At 34.7% G+C, this 24,167-nt stretch overlaps 1 protein-coding gene across 2 annotated transcripts; it reads right to left on the reverse strand.

The window, feature by feature from the left end:
- Positions 1-1,427: 1,427 nt before the first annotated feature.
- LOC100373836 (lysine-specific histone demethylase 1A-like) lies at positions 1,428-24,131 on the reverse strand. 2 transcript variants are annotated; one of them, XM_078005501.2, is made up of 18 exons: positions 23,766-24,131; positions 21,046-21,226; positions 20,167-20,300; positions 19,102-19,180; positions 18,280-18,372; positions 17,228-17,334; positions 16,363-16,444; positions 15,891-15,985; positions 13,767-13,784; positions 11,896-11,949; positions 9,367-9,509; positions 8,390-8,480; positions 7,175-7,309; positions 5,847-5,920; positions 4,696-4,940; positions 4,148-4,335; positions 3,772-4,014; positions 1,428-3,592 (listed from the first exon to the last, which is right to left on the reverse strand). In XM_078005501.2, exons 1-18 carry the CDS (start codon positions 24,003-24,005, stop codon positions 3,269-3,271), a joined length of 2,526 nt encoding a protein of 841 aa, XP_077861627.1. In that variant the 5' UTR covers positions 24,006-24,131; the 3' UTR covers positions 1,428-3,268. The 2 variants fall into 2 exon arrangements, with proteins under 2 accessions (XP_077861627.1, XP_085361011.1); XM_085504885.1 differs by lacking the exon at positions 11,896-11,949.
- Between the last annotated feature and the right edge of the window lie 36 nt (positions 24,132-24,167).

Raw genomic sequence — 24,167 nt, forward strand, 5'->3', positions numbered from 1 at the left:
CGCTTGTAAATGTACCACCCCTCAATACCATGTAACTATGGGTACAACTAAGCATTGTTCATATGGGTCTTTAAATTAGTTTAGTACAGACACAATACAATCTAGAACTGTGATAATACATTGATCAGTCATGAATGTATTTAACAGATGGACGTCAAATTACCAACATGTGTATATTTAGTCACACAAATAACATTTTGTATAAAGTTCCAGCATTATAGAAACATAAATTGAGAGAAAATAATTTTATATTCAGCAAGTTTAAATAATCGACTTGAGCTTAAACTATTAGTATTGATGGGCACCCGGCTTCATGGCCATAACTAGACTACTAAATAAAACAGTCTTGGACTGATTAAAATTGTGGCCGCATAAAATGGAGGCAAAGCAAATTGTCTGCGATCTCTTGAGAATCGAGCCCAGTATACCTATATCTAATATATAAAACCGATGTTTTGTATTTCACAGGCATGTGCAGGAGTGTAGGCCACAACCATGTCCGCATAACCCGTGGCCATAACCCCATTTAAATATTTCATTTATTTTCATGCTTATGACAATGCGCATTTACACTAATTGTGCAAGCCACTACCAACCTAAAAACTTGCTAGATGAATGTATTCAATATATAAAAAAATTATGGAAATAAGCTAATTGACACAACACAGAAAAGAATTCATAACCAATATGTCAGTGTTTCAGTTCCCTCTACCCCAAGGGCCAGCTGAAGAACCTCAACCAGCAGAAGACACCAGGGTTGGTGTAAGCTTTATTGTCCTGACAACTGTCTACTTTTTTTCGGCCTCATTTCCCTTAGAAATGTCCTTGAATATTCGCCCTGCAAGCTTACTAGTTTTATTAGAATTCTGATATAACTCTGGCTTCGCACCTACAGAGGAGTGGTGACTGACCAAAGCTCCGATGATAAATCTTGGATGTCAGCGATACTGCCTGGTCTTCTGTTGAAAAGTTTGTCAGTCCAGAAGTTAGTCTTGGATAAGGTGGCGAGTATGGCTTAATTGAGCCATAGCCGCAATACACTGTGCTAGACTTTTGCACTAGGAAACACTGACCTTGGACAAACTATGCCTGCAAGGTGATGTGATGTTGGTGTAGATCAGGCAATGCAGTGTGGAGAGTGATAATCAAGGGTTGTCTGACTATTAGACAACTGGCGCTTTACTGGGCTATTTTATCTGTCCACAGAAAATTCACTTGCAAGACATCAAGAAACATATTGATATGGCTCAACACAGCTGACTCACCACACATGGCTTCACCCAATGAAGCAACCATAAATGTGTTCCAGGCCACTGCCATACAAAGAGAATGTAACAACGGTACTTTGATATCAGTAGATTTAACATTCAATATGGTTATAACACTGGTTCAAAACCAATAATACCTGGTACTCAAAACACTATCAGTTATATATATATATAAAACATATTTATTTCAAGTGCATAAACACATACACCAATTTCGTTCATAAAAAGAAATAATAGTCATGCATATTTCTAAATTCCCAAGTATAAAGAATGTTTAGAGTTTGCAAGTGTTTCACTTTTTTTAAAGAAATATAATACATCCGTTTTTTTTTTATTGATCAACATGCACCGATTGATCACAAGGAGATAGGGGGGATATCATTAGTTTACATTAATAGCTAACAGTTGTCAGAGTGTTTAGAGTGACATGCATTTGTCTGAACTCCAAACAAGTCTTCTGTAGAAAGTTGATGATATAAAAGCAGAACTGATAAGTTATAGCAACTTTCACGGCATGTACATGTATTATATCTTGTGTACAGTTGGGTATATTTTGTTAGAACAAGTGAGAAACCAGTGGCAGTGAATATTCAAATCAGTACTCTCCAAAAACAGGCTTGATTCAAGTTGCTCAATACCCATATTTTTTTTTTATTCTGTTCAACTGAATATCATGATAACCACAGGAATTGTCCTTTCTCAGCTAGTTCAGTGGGATGATAGGAATACTGGCTGAATATTTAAGTGGTGTTTCCAGTCCTTGTCTGCAATTTGATTATACGAAAGTTGCCATGAACTTTTTTTCATCAGAAATTCTTCTAAACTGCTTATCCCAACAAATATAACAAAGAAATTAAAACATCCAGCAGCTGTGAAGAAGACGATGACAATAAAAGCAGAAGTGTCAATGGGGGAACTAAAAACAGATGGACTGATTCAATATAACAGAATTTCAACATCACATAAACAGTTGACAATGAAGTGAAAGCAAAGGCAGAACTAATTCGAGTTTGAGGTAAAATAAAATTGAAAACAAATGGACAGGAGGTAAAGAATACAAATAGTGCCATCCAGTTTAAGCTTATTAATAATTTATAACAAAGTACACATAACAATTTTTTTGAAAATAACTTAACATCCACAAAAACATGGCTATAAAATCAAAAATACTTAAATAACCTAACACTACTTAACATTTCTGGAATGATATTCAAATACTGACCCCCCCCTTTTTTTTTTCATAAGAAGACTTTAGTATAACCAAGCATAATTTAGTATAATACTAGTCAAGGTGGGTTAAACCATTATGGAGAATGGGGGACAACCAGATGACAAGGCAGGATGGTGAGTTCAGACGTTGTGGCCTTTGCTAGTACTGTATGATTTATAGCGGTTCTGAGAACAGTAGTGAAATGGTTTATGAGTTTTTGTCCAAACTAGACTTAACAACACCATTTCATTGACATGTGCATGGTTTAGTCATTCAGTTATGATACCAATATAAAACAAAGTTATTGAATACATATATTTCATGTTGATCATTCCACACATCATGCCATCAGTCAAACAAAGATGTCAAGTTTAGAACGAAACAACATAACAAGCCATCTTGCTAACTGACTGTTTGAATAATTTTCAGAACCACTGTAAGGCTCACCCCTAAAATAGTTAACTTTGTGGTAGTCTTTGGTGGGTGTGTACATGAGTACTTAAGGCTTGGTTTACATTGGACAGACTTGGCAGTTTGACCAAACATGTTTTTCATATTATAAGATCGGTATTATATTCCAAAATCTCATGTCAGAGCTTGCAAACAAACAAAGTACAAGAGTCCTAAAGTGAGTACAAAAAGTGAAGTGAATTAATCTCTTAACCCAGTCACAGATTTTCCAGTGCCTATGAATATATATCTACTGTATAACCATGAGTTAGTCTAATCGGCTTTGCACATAAATATACAGTCTTTGCAAAGCTAAAATATTGATGTAATGAGGTACATTTCACTGGTGAGCAACTGGTGGAGTCTGTCTTGGAACGCCATATGGCTGGCCTAGAAACTGATCAGCGATACGTCCAGCTTCTCGGAGTCCGCTGAGAAGGGCTCCATGGACAGTAGCTGGGTAATTCCTGATAGTGTGTTCGCCAGCAAAGAATACCCTGGGTAAGTTGTTTGCTTGAGGTAGTGCGCCAGGTATAACTGGTGCTGGTGTTACGGGTGTCGCTAACATATCGTAGTCGTTACCAGAGGACCCTGCTGCAACGTACGAGTAAGAACCACGTGACCATGGGTCAGCACGCCACCGAGTTACAACTGTTTCTCTTGGCTATGAAGTAAAAAGAAGTATTTGAGTATATTATCAACTAAAAGAAGGTTTGTGAAGAAATTGGAATATTTTCATAATAAGTATACAGTGCTAAACTGGTTACTGTTACTTGCAAAAATCAGACTGTAAGCTGAACTGGTGGCATACTTTCACATTATTAATAAAGCATCACAACTTACCACAGGTACAGCGCTGTTGCCAAAGATCCCCTTCAGAACTGCTAAGGTTCTTCCAACGATCACATCATCGCTCACATTCTCCATAATCTGGGCTGCTTCACCAGCCACCAAAGCTATGAGTACCGGTGCCCGGTACAGGTTCCAGAATAAAAACAATTCTCCTCGACTGGCGGTTGTGCTACCAACGTGACCGAACAAGTTGACACTGGAGTCCCAAAAGATTCTCTCAAAGCACAGGACAACCTAAAATTAAAATAAATTATTTTTATACCTCAAATTGTAATGCTATAAAGTAATACTCTATTGCCTTGGGTATATATGAACACCTCACATTAATAGGCAAAGTAAATGTGTGCACAAAGATAGAAAATCTTACCTTATTAAGATTGCCAAATCCTAATCTCTGCACAGCAGCCATTTTCCAGTCTGGTAGGGGTGGCACAAATGTAACGGCTGGTGGCGATTGTTTTAACACACCTAATGGTAACGTGACCAGGACTGCATCAGCTTTGTATGTGTAATTACCTCCCTGTCCCTTTGCGTTGGTTGTCACTACCTCTACACCTGAAAGAAGATGTACAATAAATCAAATGATCAGATGGTACCATGTGGCAAGTAAAGCTATGTTCATAGTGCAACACATTTTTACTGCCATTTCAATATGGTCACTGGCAATCTCCAGATACTTATAATTAGCTGAAAGTAATCTGTTATCAGCTATAAGAATGAAACAATCTCATCAATATTTATGAGTTTGGCATAATCTGGTCTGATATCTGTATCATTTCAACTCAAGGCCCCATTTCTTGTTTACTGAATCAAATTTTAATCGTATATACAATACTGTCCACATGATTTTTTAAAAATATTCTACACAATTAAAAATATTCCACTAACTACCAAAAAAACAAGTAAATGACATACCTGTATGACTATACCTGACCTGCCTCACAGCAGTATTCAGTTTGATGTCCAGATTTTCTGAAAGTGCCACAGGAACACATGAATATCCATTCCTGACTGTCAAATGGTGGCCTGAGAACTCAAAATCATCATCCTGGTCCCAGTGTTTCAGTGATAATGTGGAAAGAGGAGTGGCATTGGCAAATTCTAGGTTTGCAAAATGCCAATCTAAGATTTGTCTGTCGCGTGAAGAGAGATACACATCACTGTAAAGTAAAGAGAAAAAGTAATTACCATCTTTTTGAGCACTAGATATTTTTTCGGACTGAAATTCAGTGCAAATATTTTTACATTTTGTAAATTTGTTACTAAATTTCATATCATTTAGGACCATACAAATGGTTAAAGATATTGCTTTTAGTTTTTAATCAAAAGGTTTGCCAATTTTTAAAAAAACATTCAATGTGGGAAGAAGTAGACTGTACAAAAGCATTTTGTAGCATGGTGCCAAATATTGACAATGGTGCTCAAACGGTTAACATAGCTATATGATGGCAAATCAAATTACTATACTCTGAGCTCAAAATGCTCGTACATATATAAAACAGGTGTTAGAAGGCAGTGCACAAATTTTGCAGGTCAATTGTCAACAGTGGGGAAATAAGTGAAAAAATAAGGAAAAGCTTTTTTAGGTGGTGCATAAATTGGCCGATGGTAGTCGCATAGCGCATGTTCGAATTTCATGTAAACAAAGCATTTTACATGCGTTGTGTATGTTACTATAAGTCCTATATCGAACAGATCGCAGCACGGCGACCATTGTTTTTTAATTTGTGTTTTGATTTATTCATTAATTATGTTGTTTCAAAAAAGTTTAGCATGGAAAACTGAAATTGCTTTGGGAAGAATACTGAAGAATGACATATGAATATTGATCATGGCAGGAAACTGTACTGTTTAGGTTTCTGAAGGTTTATTAGTAATTTGACAGAAAACTAATATCTTGGGTTATTTAATGTGTTAAATATAGCGCCATTAGTTCACACAAACAGTCAGTCAACAACATTCGATAACACCATGACCACAGTGTTTGTGAGTTCTACTCAACGTAAATCATATTAACGTAGTAACCAACCACAAAATATTTAATTATTAAATGAAATATTTTTTACCTTGGAGGATTGGCTTCCATTTCTAGAATTTTCTCTTCAAGTTCTTTCTGCTTTTCTCTAAATTTCTCAAAATCCTTAATTTAAAAAAAAAGAAGTAGAAAATATTAGTCACTCAAGAACCGATTAATTAGTGTTCCAGTAAGTTGTCTGCCCCCTACGATATTGACATTATAACAGATTTTACTTCACATGTTATCAACAACACAAAGACTCAGATGTTGATGAATTAACTAGATAACAGCATTTGTTCTGAGCCTTTATTTGCACACAACACAACATACTTGACCTTACCAATTAGCTCAAAAACCTCACAAAGTTGCACAGTGACTTCACCAAGCCAATCAGTGACCTCACCAATTTGCATAGTGACCCTACAAATTTGCATACTGACCTTACTGACTAGCTCACCAAGCTGCGCAATGACTGCACTGAATTGCACAGTACATCTGCGCAACCTTTTCCTAAGGCTGTATATTACGACTTAAAAAAATATTTAACTTGAATTTCTTGAACTAAATAATAGTAGTAACTGTAGTGCTTGTAACATGTCACTGGTGAACTGATTGATATTTTGCTATCATTTTACTGCCAGTCGAGAGTCAGTTTATATCTCAAAGTCTCAATACCACTTCGGAATCACAAATGATTGTCCACTCTTCACATCATTTTTTTTTTCACCAATTGGAAACTGATTTTTTTCTGTATTTTTTTTTTTAATTTTTTATATTCATTTTGAACAAATCTTACAGATTGAGCTTTTTCTGACATATTCTGAATCCAGTGCAATCCCGGATACACATTGTAACATCAATAACTTTAATCAAGCTGTGCTGCTACCAGACAAAAGGCAGCATTCAAGCCTAAAGTAACACATGTATCACAGTATATAACAAATGACACTCATTCACTCAGACACATTATATCAGCTTGAAAGTCAAATGGCATAAAAGCCAGATAAAATTGGTTTAAATGTAAAAATGTTATCCTATGGTATTAATTATTTCGCTTGAAATTAATTTTCAGTGAAGGAATGATTCAGTGAAAATAAAATCCAGCGAATATACCTTTTTTCCCCACATTTTACATTCAACTTGTCAGAAATCAGTGAAAATAAATTCCATACAAAAAGTCTTTTCAGCGAAAACTAATTCCAGTTAAAATAAAGAATTTTACAGCGATAAGAATCAACAAATAAACAAAATATTTTACACATAACATAATGCACTTGTTTGATTATTGCATGCTTGGATGTTATATTACAATGTTTGTCGAGCAGTTTAACTAATTTTACGAAACCATTTTCAGATTCAACTCCATACTATACTTACTTTGCAAGCCTGCTGTAAATCATGGCTTTTACTTCTGACTACGAACTCTGCTGTGATATCTCTGGGTGGTTTTACCTCACAGGCTTCCTTGTACTGTTTATGCAACATCACAATCTTATCCTTCAAATTACCCATCTGGAAAAAAAAATAAACACATCAGTACAAAATAAATAATACAGTCATTATCAAACCAATGCAAAAAACAAATATAAAAAAACAATGACAATTTGACCTTGCAATTTTTTTTTTTAAATTTGTTGACAATAGTTGCGTTCACGCACAGCTCCTTAGCACGGGCTAAGAGATCAAATTCCTTAGCCCGTGCTAAGAAAACGTGCGTGAACGCTTAGCACGGGCTAAGGAATGCTAAGTACGGGTTAAATCTGACCCGAATTTAAGACGCGGTTTAGACCTTAGCACAGGCTAACGAAGTATGCGCGAACGCTTAGCCCAGGGCTAAGCGCCCTCTGCGGCGACCTTTGGGTGTAAAAATTGTCCCATGTTCGTATAACGACACTATTCCACCAGTCATTACTCCGCGCTCGCTTCCACACTAATCGGGTCTTTGTAGTAGAGCGTACAGCATGCAGCAGCTCCAATCGTAGACAAAATAAATTTGGTTCGCTGTCTATGACGTGCATTAATAAAACTCTGTATTCTGTTACGCCCGTTGTATACTGTTTATGTGCATCCAAATAAGTTGGGTCCGTCTCCTCTCGTGTTCCTGTGCACGTCGCTTCAAAATTAGAACGAAACCCGGGAACGAAACATGCCAGCAGCAGAAATAGAACCTCGCGCATGTCATCCATTTTTCGTTCGTAAATAGCGGCTTACCAAAGGTCACCGACTAATGGCACCCCTTAGCCCGTGCTAACGACTGGCCCTCCCTGTGCGTGGACGCAATTGGGTCTAGCCGAAATGCAAATAGGCTTGATAAGCCTAAATCAGCTTAAATCTTAGCCCGTACTTCGTGTAACGTGAACACAACGAATAACCCAAACGCATTTTATTTTCAAAGGGGCACTTCCAGTTAAGCCTAATCTCACAACAAATTTACTCTCTAGATTCAAATTACAATGGATAACAAAAGATAGATTAACATTGTAAACAACATAGACAATAGTGTCCCATGATTCTTTGGTGCAATCCCTGGGCTTGGAAGGTTCCCCTTTAACTTGATTAGAACGCTATTAAAATCAGTACAAGTCGACTTACTTTGTTCATATTGCTTTTGATTTGATCTTGAATTTCTAGGATTGACCTGACGTGTTTACACTTCAGTTCCTTCACCTGCTTTTCCTGAAGTCTGCAATAAAATACATGTATTTGTTGATAAAAGCATCACCTGAGAGTGCTTCTTTCACTCACTAATCCCCACAAACTGACCCCTGTAAGAATTATAAGGGCTATGGATTTTGTGAAGTTTATCAGAAATCTTATCTGATAGAATCCTGAGAATGAGAGAATTCTGAAATCCTAAGAAAATTAGAGTGACATTAAGTGATTATACTACAATGAAAATTACATTTGATTTTGTGATTAAGCTTTTCACCACTAGTTCCCTCTCTTTATCACAATTTCACAAAATAGTCCCACTTATAGTCTGCACTTTCTTTCAGAAGACTAGGACAAAAATAGCCCAAATTTTTAGGTAAACTGAAAATTGACTCAATTTTTGTCTGTTGGCTCCAAAATTAGGGTTCATTTTCAGAAATATTGAAGAATACAAGAAAAAAGTGCAAAAAAACTTGGGCGAGGAAGTCTGGTGGGGAAAAGGTTAAACACCATGAGTTTCAGTGCACAACTATTCAAGTATGCGTTGCCAATCCAACTTTGAGGCTTTTGGAAAAGTTCACTAGTGAATTGAAGACTTATTTTTGTGTGACATAACTGGGTGAAAAATTGTATGCATTGCAAAAACAGTTTTAGCGCCAGAGTAAATTCTATGTAATATTTAACGTGTTTTATTGATAACTATTTGATGAAGGAATCAGAAATCAAGTGATTGCAGCTATGTGTGAAAAAAGGCTACTGATGCTACAACATTTTCTATCAATTAATTTTAAAAACCAGGTCAGATAGAACACCCTAACTGTTGTCCCTCTGTTCTGATCTGATCTGCTCGAAATGGTACAAGACCATCCCCTCAAAAGCTAAACAGACTGATACTGTTGAAGGTCTGTTGAACTTACTTGATTACAATTTCTAAGGCTTGACCCAATGATACTGGTTTGGTGTGCATATAATTAAAATCCATTTGATGTGACAGATACGATGTGCCCTCTAACAGTCTGTTGAATTCTCTTTCCACCATCTCGTCTTTCTCTTTTGGCACCTACATATAGATTGAGAAGTCAGCAAGGTAATCTTACAAGCATGGCATTTGGATGTTTGGTCATATTCACAGTGTTTAATTTCACAGATTATCCAGTTTATGTATATGTGACTTCACATATCAACGAGGAATAGCAAATTAAAACCCAGCGATTAGTAAATGTGCCTACAGTATTACAAGAACAACCATAGGAATGGAAATCCCAAAGGTTGCAATTGAAAAAAACAAGACAAAATGGTGACACAAACTTCCACAAACAAAAACAAATTTGAAATCAGGTTTTTCTGAACTACAAAGACTCATACCATGAAAATTCCATAAATTGGCTTCCACCTAATTATTAGTATTTTTTTTTTCATAAGCAAATATATCAATGTACATGTATAATAAAATTCTATTAACATTACAATGATATGCAAATGTTTGTATTGTTATGTAAATCATCATATTATTACAATCGTTTGATACACAGCCCTATTATACGAAGATTGAATAACCACTCAAGCAAAAAGTCAAGCAGCAAAGATGGATCACTGATAAAACAAGCGCAGAACCTAAGCAATATCTGTATACCAGTGAATTGCCTCTATATGCATTGAATGAATGCACTAAGCTATGTTATGGCAGAATGCAGCATTAAAAAGGGAGTTAACTGCTATACATGATGAAGGGAATATACAAGCAACACATTCTCAAAGCCTTGACTGATTACTGCCATTGTTTGCGTGTCCAGAATCACTCTCTACCACAGGCGACATTTTATGTACGCTATATTACTCAGTTTTGTTATTTAATTTATTTATATATTTTATATGAAAACATTACATCAAGCCAAAATTCAACATCAAAGCAAACATTACCAAACACAAAAAAAAAAAACAGCCGCTCTTGAAACCGAGCAATATCCATACTTTCTGAAGAACGTTCAGTGTGAGTAATGTTTGAATATGATTAGCAGTGTACCGGTAATTCTATCAAAAGACAAAAAATATAAGAAAACAAAATAAATGCTTTTTTCTGGTTAGGTCATAATATGGTTATCTTTTTACTGTTTTGAGTATCACTATAGATGTTCATGTGCTCGACACACACACACACACACACACACACACACACACACACACACACACACACACACACACACACACACACACACACACACACACACACACACACACACACACACATACATACATACATGTTTAAAACATGAAAATTTAAATATTCAAATTCACTCATGGCAGAGACTGATTCAGCAATTGCAGTTGATGCTCAGAGAATGCAAACAATATAATAATCACAACCCCAGCACTGAATAAAGCATATGGAATGCACCATAATCTCTAACTCTTTTACAGAAAACTTTGACACAGGAGTTGCAGTATGAATAAGCCTGTATTATTTTTTTTTTTAGGATGATCAGAAACAATTCGGACAATTTTTACTTCAAAATGAGAGCAATAGACACATTTTGAGTCGTATATATGGTGACATATTTACAGAAAAAGAAACAAATTGCAATGAATTACAAGTTTTTAGATGGGATTATTCAAGGTATCTTTCATTGAACTACAACATGAAAGTAAAGACTGTATACAGTCCATGATGAAAGATTATCAGTGATTTCTATTTCAACATAGTCTACTCCTCAGTACACCAGCGGAAGAGCACTGTCTTCCATCATACAATGTAAAAAAAAAGAGAAAAAAAAGAGGGCCATTAATATGCAATTAGTTGTTATTATTAAATTAACAGGATTGGCACAGCAAAATACATGTAAGGATTCTTGCTTTCAAAAATGTGAATTCTAATTTTATGCCATAAAATCATGTCAACAACCATTGAAATCTGATGTTGATGGAGGGTAGGTTTGCTTGTCTACACCACTTCCAAATACATCTGACCAATGAAATCAGACTTCAAAAATCATGTAACTAATCAGAAGTTGTGTTACAGAGCATGGTCTACTGAGACTTTCTAGAATTAGATGACAAATTCCGTCAGAAGAGAGTAGTAGTTTAAGATAACATGTACTGGCGACCAGAATATTGGCTACCAATCTACCTATCGCAGTATTTGAATGCAAAATTAACTTGTGTTATGGAAGGATGTATAATTCTAAAACAGATACTAGTAATAGTGTTGAGCACGCCCCCACCTCCACAAAGCTTGGAATGCGTTAAGCTGCAGCATTACATAATGTTACATGAAGCTGGAATCAAGCGTTACTGGTGAAAGCAAGAACATCTGTCTTTGGATCAGTCAGATCATAGAGTCAATCAAGAATAAAAAAGATTTGTTTTTTCTAAGAGTAAAGCAGTTTATGATACAGTAGGGGTTTATTTTTTTTATGGTGCGCTGAATGTGGACAGAATTGTGTACTTACATTCAGAGAGGATTGTTTGCGCGAGATCCCAGCGTTCATAACATTATGTAAAGTCTGTTTAAGATAGAAGTAAAAATAATGCCACTTTCCATCGTGTGACTTTACATGGTGAAAAATGTACAAGACATAGAAGGGAACACAACACACAATTTAAATTCTGTGAATTTTCATTCATTGTGGTTGTGATCAAAATAGGCATGTTCAATCAAACAATTAGTGATCAAAGTTAGTAATTTAAACAAAAACAATTTCAAAATTCTTGACTGAATATGCACAAGCAAATTTTCTGTACATAATACAGAAAATGCTATAGTTCTGAATAGAGTGTTGGTCTTAAGAAACAATAGCCTGGACTGTAAGGGGTTAAGTCAAAACAGTATAAGAATAACATCTGATCTGATGAAAATACCCTAAGATTATTTTGGCTTTCAAAGGGTGATAGTCTGCGCGAAAAATATATGGGTCTCGTATAAACAAAGATGGCGACTTTGACTGCAGTGCAGATCATTGAGTACAAACTGAGATGTTACCAAGCTTTAATTACCGGTAAATACTTTTAGGTGATTGGAAGGTATCGAAGGAGTCATTGGCAATAATTAGTGCAAGTATCGCCTAGTTCAAACCTCATACTTCTGATTTCCATTAGAATAGCGAATTGAATTGTGGGAAAATCTTTATCAACACAAATTTTGCACATGCATATGCGCAGCGCGACGCAACGACTACCGTCCTTTAAAGCAGTTCAAGTCAAATTCAAATTTCGCAATACTTAGCATGTTACTGCACATGTATATGCAATGCATAATAGCGACTCGCTAAATTATGTCATTTGTTTGAAATCATTTGACAATGTTAGATTTCATATAAATAATAATATACAACTTTTTCATCCCATGTCACTGTGCAAAATTTTGAGATTATAAATATATATGTCACCTCTTGACAAATTAATTCATAGGTTTAAATTGAGTTTCTCAAAATGCATCAAGTTTTTATTCCTCGATAACACTCAGTCAAAAATTCACAAACGTGTATTTGTCTTACATATTTTTGTATGGTTTTGTAACATTAAATTGCAAGATCAGTGTATTTAATTAACTTTAAGGCAAACTTGAAAATAGTCATGTCACATTCAAGTAAACAACAGACTGACCAATAAGCATACGGATCAGGCAAATAAGTAACAAACATGACAGTTTGTCCTTCTTACCATCGGGGTCTGGGAATACGTAGCATTGGAAGAACATAAAAATGCACAAATAGCCTTGATCGAAGAACACATTCAAAAACATAGACAGCATAATGGAAGACTGTTCCCTGCTTATCATGTTGTTCAGTTCGTGGCTATATATAGCATACTGTAACCCAGTCAAGTGAAACAATACACCAGACTACATGGTAAATATCTAGCTGCCACAGAGATGATATATTAATGAAATAAATATCACAACTTCATACATGATTGTATTGAGGTTTTCTGAATGTGCAGTTTTCCATTCTCTTTATCAAATAATTTTTTATTTCGCCCTATCAAACTTAACTGATTTTGATTAATTCAAAAGTGCAACTGTACCTTCTCCTTATTTTCTACACAAATATATGACAAATATATAAAGACCACCTGTCTATAAAGACAATTTTAATGAAGTCACTCGGTAGTCACTATCTACAAGTCTGATTGTAATAATACCTCTATCTCTAAAATATGAATAAACTCATACATACAACAAGTTTTACCATAAATAGAAGACAATTAAAAAGAAAACAAGATTGTAATTTCTAAGAATCAAGAAGAAGACAATAACGAGGTGAAAAACAAAAATATGGATAGAAGTAAATAAAATATTTGTTAGTTTAAATTGAATACGTACTAGAACACTTTGTCCACTCTTCGTTATGGTCCATGAAATTACAGATAGACATTAGGTGAATAACAGCAAAGAGTATCCATTAATATGAAATAAATAAAAAATATACAACACATAAACATGAATTTCAAATGTATTTAGCAATCATAAATACAGTATTTGCTCTATTAGTAGCACATGTTCTTATGTTTATGACAGAGGTACGTTTGTGGTTAAAATGAGATATCAACACCTTGCTTGCTGACTTGCAGCACTGCATCATGGGATTTATAGTCTCAAGACTAAAAATGACTTAGGCTGTGAGCATCATTTTTCGCAAGAAAGAAAACGCGATTTCTCGCGAACGCCGTGCTTGTTTTAATTGACACATTGTCAAAGGCCTTCAAATTAAAATAAGAGACAATACAACTTTAATACTTGGTAGTCGAGCATATAATAATTACAATTTCTGACTTGTGTGCACTACTATTGAAGCAAATACCTTAGAGCATATGCAGAGCAATGAGAGTTAAAGACCACATGCAGATACTTGAAACTGTATGCAACAGGGTTTAGCAATGTACAAGATAGATGATTACATGAATGCTGGGTCTAATCAAGGGATAAAGCAGGAGTCATAATTCCTGGGACAATGACAACCACTCTGAAATGATATGAAAATACTCTGTAAAATCAAGACCATGTATTGTATTTATATACAAAAACAGACAGACATATAGACTCACAAGTTGAAGTTGTTTTGTGATAGTATACAGGCAAATATGTGTAAATGCTTTGATGATCATTCATCATAGTGTGCAATGTATATACAGCAGATGAAAATCAAAACAGAAGGCACAGGAAAAAGTACCAGCAAGATGTCTGGGAAAGTACAACTCAATGAGGAATTAAGGAACAGAAGTTGAATTCTGAAAGTATGTACACAATTTTATATTTTTTTAAATGACTTTAGCACACATGAAAATGTACTGTAGAGAAGAATAATATTCACTGGGTTTTTCAGATATTATATTGCAGTGATATTCACTGGTCTATAGTATACAGTCTATACAGTCTATAGTAAAATTTGCATGTTCACTGTGATTTACAAACATATTTAGCACATCTGGGAGTACCAACTTATACTTTCAGCAGTAGAGACTTCTACTCAACATTTTTAAGAAACCCTTGGTATTAGTATTAGGCATATTCCTATTCCTATTAGGCGTATTTGTGTTAGATCTGCTCAAGATATTACATACCCGTAGTATCAAAGCCTAACATTCCAAACACTTCTAATAACCAAAAATATTTTGACAAAACCAGGTAACCAGTCCTAGCTACATGTACTGGCAATGTAATTTACAGTGAATTAATTTTGTACAAAATACAACAGTATTGTTTCTATTATCACAAGATTATGAGCATTTGTTTGAGGTAAAACACAATAGGCATGAACAAATACTGAAATCACTTGATGTATACCTTTAATTGAACGTAATATATACAACTTATCACTCACAGTGACAAACATTACTATAAAGTGCATGAGTAGTCACATAGAACTCTCATCTATTATCTACATTGAGATGGAGATCACTTAAAACAGACAAGCTTTTCTACATCTATCACAAAGAAGGATGATTAGATGGCTTCCATGATATTCACTAAGTAGGTGTATCAATACATAACTATATGTTGTTTGTGATGTCTGAGATTAAATTGTAATATTACCATCAAGGAACTGAGTCATTTCAAACTGCATTCATGATGTAGTATGAGTGATGAGGTAGGTAGCATGTTTGTCTGCTGTCATGAATTTCTAATCCTGTGTTTCATGTTGTAATACGTGTTTGCTAGTACAATTATTGAATTGCTTTTCATTCATGTTTCCCTGATTTGCCATTAACAGAAAGTCAACCACTGCACAACCAGAAATCAATTTTTTTACAAAGATAACAAAAATAATTACTCTTATATACTTTGCAATCAGTATCTTTATAGACAAAGTATAACCAAACCCACACTTTGCATCATAGTTGATGTTATGTAAATTTGCCATGTGAGGCAATTTGCTGAGATTGATTGCTAGAATATAAATGGCAGAGATAAGTATAAAGATAGTAGATAGTTTTTTTTGAAACTTACCGTGCACCCATTGCTTTCATACAGTGGACATTTCTGTCTAATTTTATGTAGTTCCATATTGACTTGCTTGCTAACAATAGTGATGGGATTTCCACCTAAATACATCAAATTCAAACAACAAAATAGGTGTCATTAAATGCAATGGAGTGTAACAGCCCCATAGATTTTTAAAGACATAATCCAATCAGATTTACTGTATAACGTACTACTTTCAAACTATGCATATACATGTATACACAGAACAAAACTCATAATTCTAAGAATACAATAATATGTTAACTCAAGATACATGTAGTGTTGGTTTATTCAGTGGTAATTATTATCATTAAGAAACGAGTGATATTTTATCGCATTTAAGAACAGGCTCAGAAATACATTTGGATTTTGCTCTGTGGTTACATTTGTATTAATTGCAGGATAATTAAATAAAAAAAAAAAAAATAGTTTTCAAAAAACACATGCAAATGCTTACCTAAACCTGTGACCACCATAGCGCCAAGATCAGCAACATAGGTACCTTTGCGAAAAGTAGCCACTCTGCCACCAACGCGGTCCTAGAACGATAACAGAAAAAAATTATAATTTTTTTTAAGGTAATTGGTGTAAGCATAAAACATAAACAACAAAAGTGTCATACTTGAGATTATTACACTCATAAGCTTGACAGAATTGATATTAGCAGCAACACAAAAATCATTGACGATCGATATCCTGAACACTTATAGTATCAATGTCTATGTTTACTCAATGTAAATGGCCTATTGATTAAATGCAGTTGTTAAATGTGTTGCATACACAACATTAGACACAATAAACAACTGCATTTAATCAACAGGATGGTTGGTTACAGGAAGTGAATATATGACTGTTTACACTAACAATTTAAAAAAATTATTTTTCCCCAAATCGCAAATCTTTGAAAAGCGAGGTTAGTAATTTAATGTTATCCAATATAAACACAAACTACAGAACATCATCAAGTTACCTATTTTAGTGATTGAATATAAAACACTGTAAAATGACTAATTTTCACTGATTTAGCATTTCAGGCATATTCAGTGGGTTTTAAATTCACGATTTTATCACTTAAATAATGTGTTCTAAGCTCAATTTTACATATTCACTGGATTTTAATTTAACGCATTTTCCAGTCAGCAAAATAAGCAAAAAACCCAGTGAATAATTACAGTAGTTTTTAGTCAACAGTTTGGCACATATACCATTGATGTTGATCAATCATATGTTACTGATTACTCATAGCACACTTTTGAACATAAAGTAAAAACTTCTACCAGGCATATCACTGAATGTTACAATTGTAAAAGAAGAGAACCTACCCGTGCTTCTAACACTGTCACATCCATCCCAAAAGCTTGTAACTGTCTAGCTGCGGCAAGACCTGATATACCCGCACCAAGAATTAAAACTTTACCTATTTTTTTAACTGCATATGAAAGATACAAAAGTTAGTAGCATGTTCATTACCAATCTAGAATCCAATATCAACCATCACACATTTGAAAAATTAATATTTACAGTATGTCACTGGGGTAAGAACTGTGAACTAATAAGACTTTAGAAATTAAAACAATGATTTCAATAATTTGCACAGACTGACCCATGCTTGAAACGGAGGTTTACGTGGAAGGAATCGCGTGAAACTGCAGTGTCTGTGTCAAATATGCATTGTAACCAAATCAAGTGATAATCTACATAAATAGTTCAATCAACTGTAGTTTTTGTTCAGTATTACAGTAGGCCATGTACCAAAAACTATCTTGGCATGTGGGAACTGTGGAAAAACTGCCAAAAAATGCATGTGATTCTTTGCCTGGGTCCATAGCACTAAGAGCCAAATGATTTCCAAGACTTTTCCAGACATTTTCCCAAACTTTCTTGCATTTTCCCCCAAGATATTTTGACCCTTAATTAAGGCCAACATCATCACCAAAGCTCATCAAAATTCTGAGGATATGGTAGTTCCCTGGAGAAAACGGGCCTTTCTAATGTGAATTGATAACTATGAAGAAATTTAAAGACTTTTCAAAGATTTTTTTATTTTCAAAGGATTTTCCCAACACTATGGACTCGATTGAACTATGGTTCGCGATTGGCAACTCAATGCTACATTTTGTCACATATTACACAGACTCTGACTGGGTGCATGCTTTAGAGGGGCCTCCATTCAGATCTATGCATTTCATCACGCTAAAATATGCGACTTCTCGGCAGAGTATGTGCACAATGAAATTATAAAAAACATGTGATTCGGACGATGCTTGCTGGCATGAGACAAATGTCCTGACATAGAACAGTCAATAGATTGGAGACTGATCAGTAATGACAGACAAAATTACATGAGTTATTTGAAAGGATTTGAAAGGATTACCTGGCAGTGGTTTCAGTCTCTTATAGACACCAAAGTTAATGTAACCATGTCTTTCTAGATAAGCATGAATACGCATAACTAAAGGACCATCACCTGAAATACAAACGCATAAACATCAAAATGCAGTACGTCACAATAACTGTGATTCACATGTATATTAATTACTAAGATGGAATTAATTTCTTATAAAACTATAATTTATTTTGACCAATTCAAAAAAAAAAATACTTGCAAATAAAAACTAATTTTTAATTACTTGAAATTCGGTGTGTAGTTTAAGTTTGTTGAGACAATAACTAGATTAGATTATTAGTGGATTTGGGAATTCCATACAAAATACAATTTCACTATTTTCACTAATAAATAAATTCTACTAGATTTAATCAATGTGAACATGTTGAACAAAAATAGTTATTGTTTTCTTGCCAAGTTAGTGAAACTCAAAACCCAGTGAAGTCGCTCAAAGCATCAAAATGATTAAAGTAACCTTTTCACTACCAGTTCCATATTTTCATCAAAAATTTCACAAAATAGTCCTGTTTAGAGTTTGAACTTCCCTTCAGATTTTTTTTGATTAAAAACTGAAAATTTACTCAAATTTTGTCTGTTGGTTCGAAAAAATCAGGGTTCATTTCCAGAAATATTGAAGAATATAAGAAAAAAGTGCATAATAATTTTGGTGCAAAAATCTGGTGGTGAAAAAGTTAAATGCCAGTTAAAATAATTGGTTTTACAATATCTGATGATTGTACACACTAATGAATGTAAAATACGAGTGTAAAAACAGGCATCACACTAGAATGAAGAGTTTTATTTACTTACTGTTATATGGTGCTTCAATTTGAGGTAGTGAGTTTTCAAATGTAACTTGAACTTTAGGATTCTCAAACCAAAGTTGTAGCTGTAAATAAATGCATAAAACAACAGTGAGTAATCATGGGGAAAATATTGTTCATAGACTACACTTGACTGACAGACAGAGATCAAAATTAACAGTACCGGTAGCTCTTGGCAAACCAAATCTCATCCTAGGGCTACCATTTTGCAAAATTAGTAGCCCAACTGTTTTTTTTTTAAATAAACCAATTAGTTTTCAAAACATACAAATTGAGCAATGTGACATGCATTTATTTTTATTTACACTTTTCTACATGGCTACAAGCAGGGATCTAGCCAGCCCAATGGGAGTACTGGTAGCTCATGAATATTAATGAGCTTGGTCACACATTTCCTGTGGGACTACAAAATATTACCATGGAACTACTATCGGTAGATTGCAAAATTGGTAGCTTGGTTGATTTCCAAGAAATTGTGGACAGGGTTTTAACTTGAGAGCACCAACTTTTTAGAAATTCCAAATTCAAAAAAATGTCCATTTTGAGGAAACCAAAAATTTAGTTGACATCTCTAATAATTGGACTTTATGGCCTCTATGAATTTCAAACTTATTGTTATTCTGATCTTCGCAGCTGGGGAAAAATCCAAAGTTTCCAGGTTATCGTTGAGGGTATAACCAAGGAACTCAAATAAATGTTCCAACATAACTTGTTGAATCATGAACATGTTTGTTACAACACATGAAAATGAACAACAGAAATAGTGGAAATAAAGACCTGCCTATTGTCACAGACAGGCAAATTTCAGCTGAAACAGGTAAATTCAAATAGGGAACGGTGAATAAGGATATCTTTTAATAAAGAAATCACAATTCGCAATGCTGTCAACAATTTGTCAGGAACAAGTTGTTCATTATCAATTGTGAAAGGCACTTTTATTCTCTAACCTAGCCAATAAACAAAGCAATTTTAGTATCAGCACCTGAACAGTGTGACACTAAAGACAATCAGAATATGTAGAAGTTCATTTATATCCCAAAATACAGCTTACCAAACGGTTTCTGATATAAAGGAATAGTTTCTGTGTTTGAGGTGGGCTCTGAACAATGTCGGGAAAACATGCAGCTTCCTGAGATGTCATCTTGTCACTTGGCAATCTAGCAGAGAAAGCAGCTCCATCTAAACCTGTGTAAACGATATAAAAGAGAAATTATTTTAGAAAATGGTTAAAATAGTATACATTTGTACTGATGAATAATATTTCGAAGATAGACGGATAAAAAAAAACTTTTTAAGCAAGTTAGACCATAAGAATTCTAAAAAATTACAACATCAAAGAAATAATGTCTAGTTTGAAACATACTCTTCATCTACAGCTAAGTTTTAAATCTTTTTACAAAAATCACAGCAACTACAAATAGATCCTTCTCAGAGTACAATTTTAAAATGGAGACCGGCAATTCCTCCAGTCCACCATGTTTTTGTGGGACACCACTGTATACATTGTTCATATCAATCCATCTTGTTTCCATGCACCCTCTTACCCCCTGGGGAGCAGATTCTCTGGCAACCATAACATTGACCATTGACTCAGGGATCACATGTGGCCACAGTCTTCAACTCTGACCTGTCTGATAGTAATTTTGGTCCCAAAGAAGCCATAGAATGCTCCATTTTAACTTAGAATTATCAAAAACTCCACACCCTGGTAGAGAGAACCCCATCTCTCCCAATTGGTGGCGCCGCTGAATTGCAGTACGGTACTCCCTCTTGCAGTTTTTTTTCCCAGAAATATAACCTGTATTGGTGTTGTATTTAGTGTTTGTGTATTTTGACCTTTTGTCAGACAATTTATAATCATAATTGTGGCATAATATCACTGCTTTAATATTCATAATCAAAAAGTAGTTATACAGAGTAGTTATTTTACCTGTTATACCAAGCTGACTAATTGGTTCTTCTGGTTCACTCTCAACTTCTTCCTCTTCAGGAGGTTTAGGTGGTTCTGGTACTGGTGTTGGCGTTGGCTGCTTTGATATTTTCTCTTCCTCTGAGAAATACTCATCTTCTGAGAGATTTGCCAGTTTATCATCCATTTCTTTGTACTCCACCTGTTGACATAAACATGCAAAGTTAACCATGAAGAAGACAACTTTTATTCAGTACTATTTCATTTTCAAGAATTGTATTACAATTTTCGTGTAGCTACCAGTAGTTGTAAAAAAAAAAAATTTATAATATATTCTGTGAACGAAGGATGACAATGTATTCTGTGATTGAATGGGAACCCCCCCCCCCCCCCCAATATTAGGAGTGAGAATAGAGTAGACATAAAACAACACAATCTCTGTATTGCTTTCCTCTTTTTTATTTTGTTTTCAGAAAAACTAATACTTGTTTGGTGGGGGGTAACTGTTTTTTCAGTATACTACAAGTGCTGGCGATACATAATATAGTAAAATTTACCATAAGAAGTACTGTCCCAATACCTTGTATCTCAGACATTGTTGCATGGGTAATCATCATAAAAGTAAATGTAGTCTTTAATTTGTGGTCAAATGTTTCATTCTGTATGACATCACAGGGGCCCAAAATTAGCAACATTTCCTGGACAAGCCGGCTGTTGGAAGTTATTTATACTAGCAGTCTGAGTTTATATTGGGTGGTCCATTGGGTAGGGTAGAAAAATGCCATGCAAACATGTGTGAGCATGAATAAATGTAGCTCTGCTTCACAAGTTCTAATCTATGTCTGGCAGGATACATACCGGTCGGTGCATAATTATAATAAAAATTTATACCATGCATGGTTATTTGGTAGTAGGCTATGACTGCGAGATCCCGCTTTACGCATACAATCGAACGAGAAAAACAGAACAAACAAAGGTCATAGCGTCGTAGTCGCGTCAAACATCGCGTGGGATTCGACACACGCGAAAGTATTTTGGGGACATTTCCATGCTTAATAGTCAACCATGTCAAAAGAGACTAAATTAAATGATAGTGGTCACCCATTATAAGTTCTATCTAGCCTAGTACTTCAAAGACGTTTGCACTTTGTAAACTGGTTCCGCCCATGAACAACAAAACACTTCAATAGTCAAGCTATCATTCACAGTTAACAAAGACATCATACATTGGAATTAAATAAAATATGAAAGGCCTGCTTTTGCCTACATGTTTGCTGTCTGTGTTGATCCCTATAGCAGCTGTTGACAATTAGCATATAGGAACACATGTCTATAGAATGACTTTAAAATTATTGCATTAGATATTATAAAATACAAGTTGACTTGAGAAGCAATGGTAAAGGTCATATGCCAATGTCATTCGTAAATTACAATTCTAAATTGCTCGACACTTGTACATGTAAACAGAATTATCATTCATTTCAAAAAATGAATGTTGTGCATATGCAAATTAGCTATGATGCTTTTGAAACCTTGGATGTAAAATAAATCCATGGAGCAATCAATGCATTTTCTTTTTGTTTTTGAAGACAAATGTGATAAAACCTATGTAGACGACTACACACCCCTCTAAATTTGCTCAAAGTTCAGGCCATAAATAGGTTATAATTAATCACATCATATTCTTGAAATTGCAAAACAAACTATTCAATTAATTTTAATTAGTTAATTATATAAATCTTATCATGGAACGTGGTTTATAGTTCCATGATCTTATCAATTCATTTTGAGAGATAGATATAAACTAAAGGTTTATTGTAAATTGATTGATGGGTTAAAGCGAGATTAAATACACACATGCATGTAAGTAACAAAAAGTGCCCAGCATTTCTGTTATTTTCTGCACCTGCCGAAATCACTGAATAGGAAATGTATTTTTCTTTCCTGAAATGTAACTCAATTCACAACAGCTATCAAAGAACTTCAAAAAAACATCTGCTTCATATAAAGCAATATATGATATTAAATAATAAACTGTATTAACCAGACAGGATCAAGAAATGTAGTTAACATGCAAGTTGTCACGTTGCATCAAACATTAGAACCTTTTGTTGACGGTTTTATTATTCTAGTAGGATCTAAAAATTAAAACACTGAAATGCAACTGCGCGAACTAAAAATATCACAGCACAAATAGCACCAACTTAACAAGGAAATCTGAAGCCAATATCAATGTGACCTTGAATTTATATATTAAAAGAAACATGGGTAATTTTCAGGTTTTTTTTTTAACATTTTTTTAAAACCTGTCAGCAAAGTAAATTGAAGCATTGATTCGAAGTGAATTTCTTAATGTGCTGAAATTTTTAAAAATTAAAGAGGATGATTTTATTTAATTTTACGCTTTCCAATTTATGTGTGAGTGAACAAAAATGTGTCTGTTCATTTAATGAACAGTATGGTTTTCTGTTTTAGTTCACTGGTTTTGAGGATTTTTTCCCCCTAATTTCAGCATTTTTTGGCAACAAGCTAAATATCCAAGTTGGTTATGAAATGGTCCAAAAACCATGAACCAGCAAAATAACAGCTATAATTATCTATTAATGAATAAGGGAAATCATAATTTATCCTTTAAATATTCAAAAGACGAATGAAGGCAGGATATCCTTTGATGAAATGTTCATGACCTCGGCACCAGGTGTACAACCAAATGTAGTACAAACATTGACATTTAAACACACCCGTGGTCTTTTCCGCCGACTTTGTCGTCGTTCTGGATTTTCTGATCCATTGGACTGTTCACCACCCGATGCCGAATTCGACGAAGTACCGTGTTGGTGGTGACCAGGCATTCCCTGCGGTAAAATGCCGACTGGTATGATCATTTCTTTGTTGTCCTTGGGACTTCTGTCTCGTTTTCTACCGGTCTCATCTCCACTCGAGTTTGAGGAATGCGCGCTGTCTCTATCCCTTCGCTCCATAACTGTGTCCTGTTGGTTTGATAAATCCAGAATGGAAACAAAAGTGTCCCGAATTTTGCAAACTTCTGAGAAAACAAGGACGTCTCGCCAAAGACATGCATCAACAAAGAATGACTGATTATAATGTACTGCGCATGTTTCTGCGCATTGCCTTCCCAGAAT

The sequence above is a fragment of the Saccoglossus kowalevskii genome, chromosome 11 (genome assembly GCF_978046115.1).
Source record: "Saccoglossus kowalevskii chromosome 11, keSacKowa6.1, whole genome shotgun sequence".
Lineage (NCBI taxonomy): Eukaryota > Metazoa > Hemichordata > Enteropneusta > Harrimaniidae > Saccoglossus > Saccoglossus kowalevskii.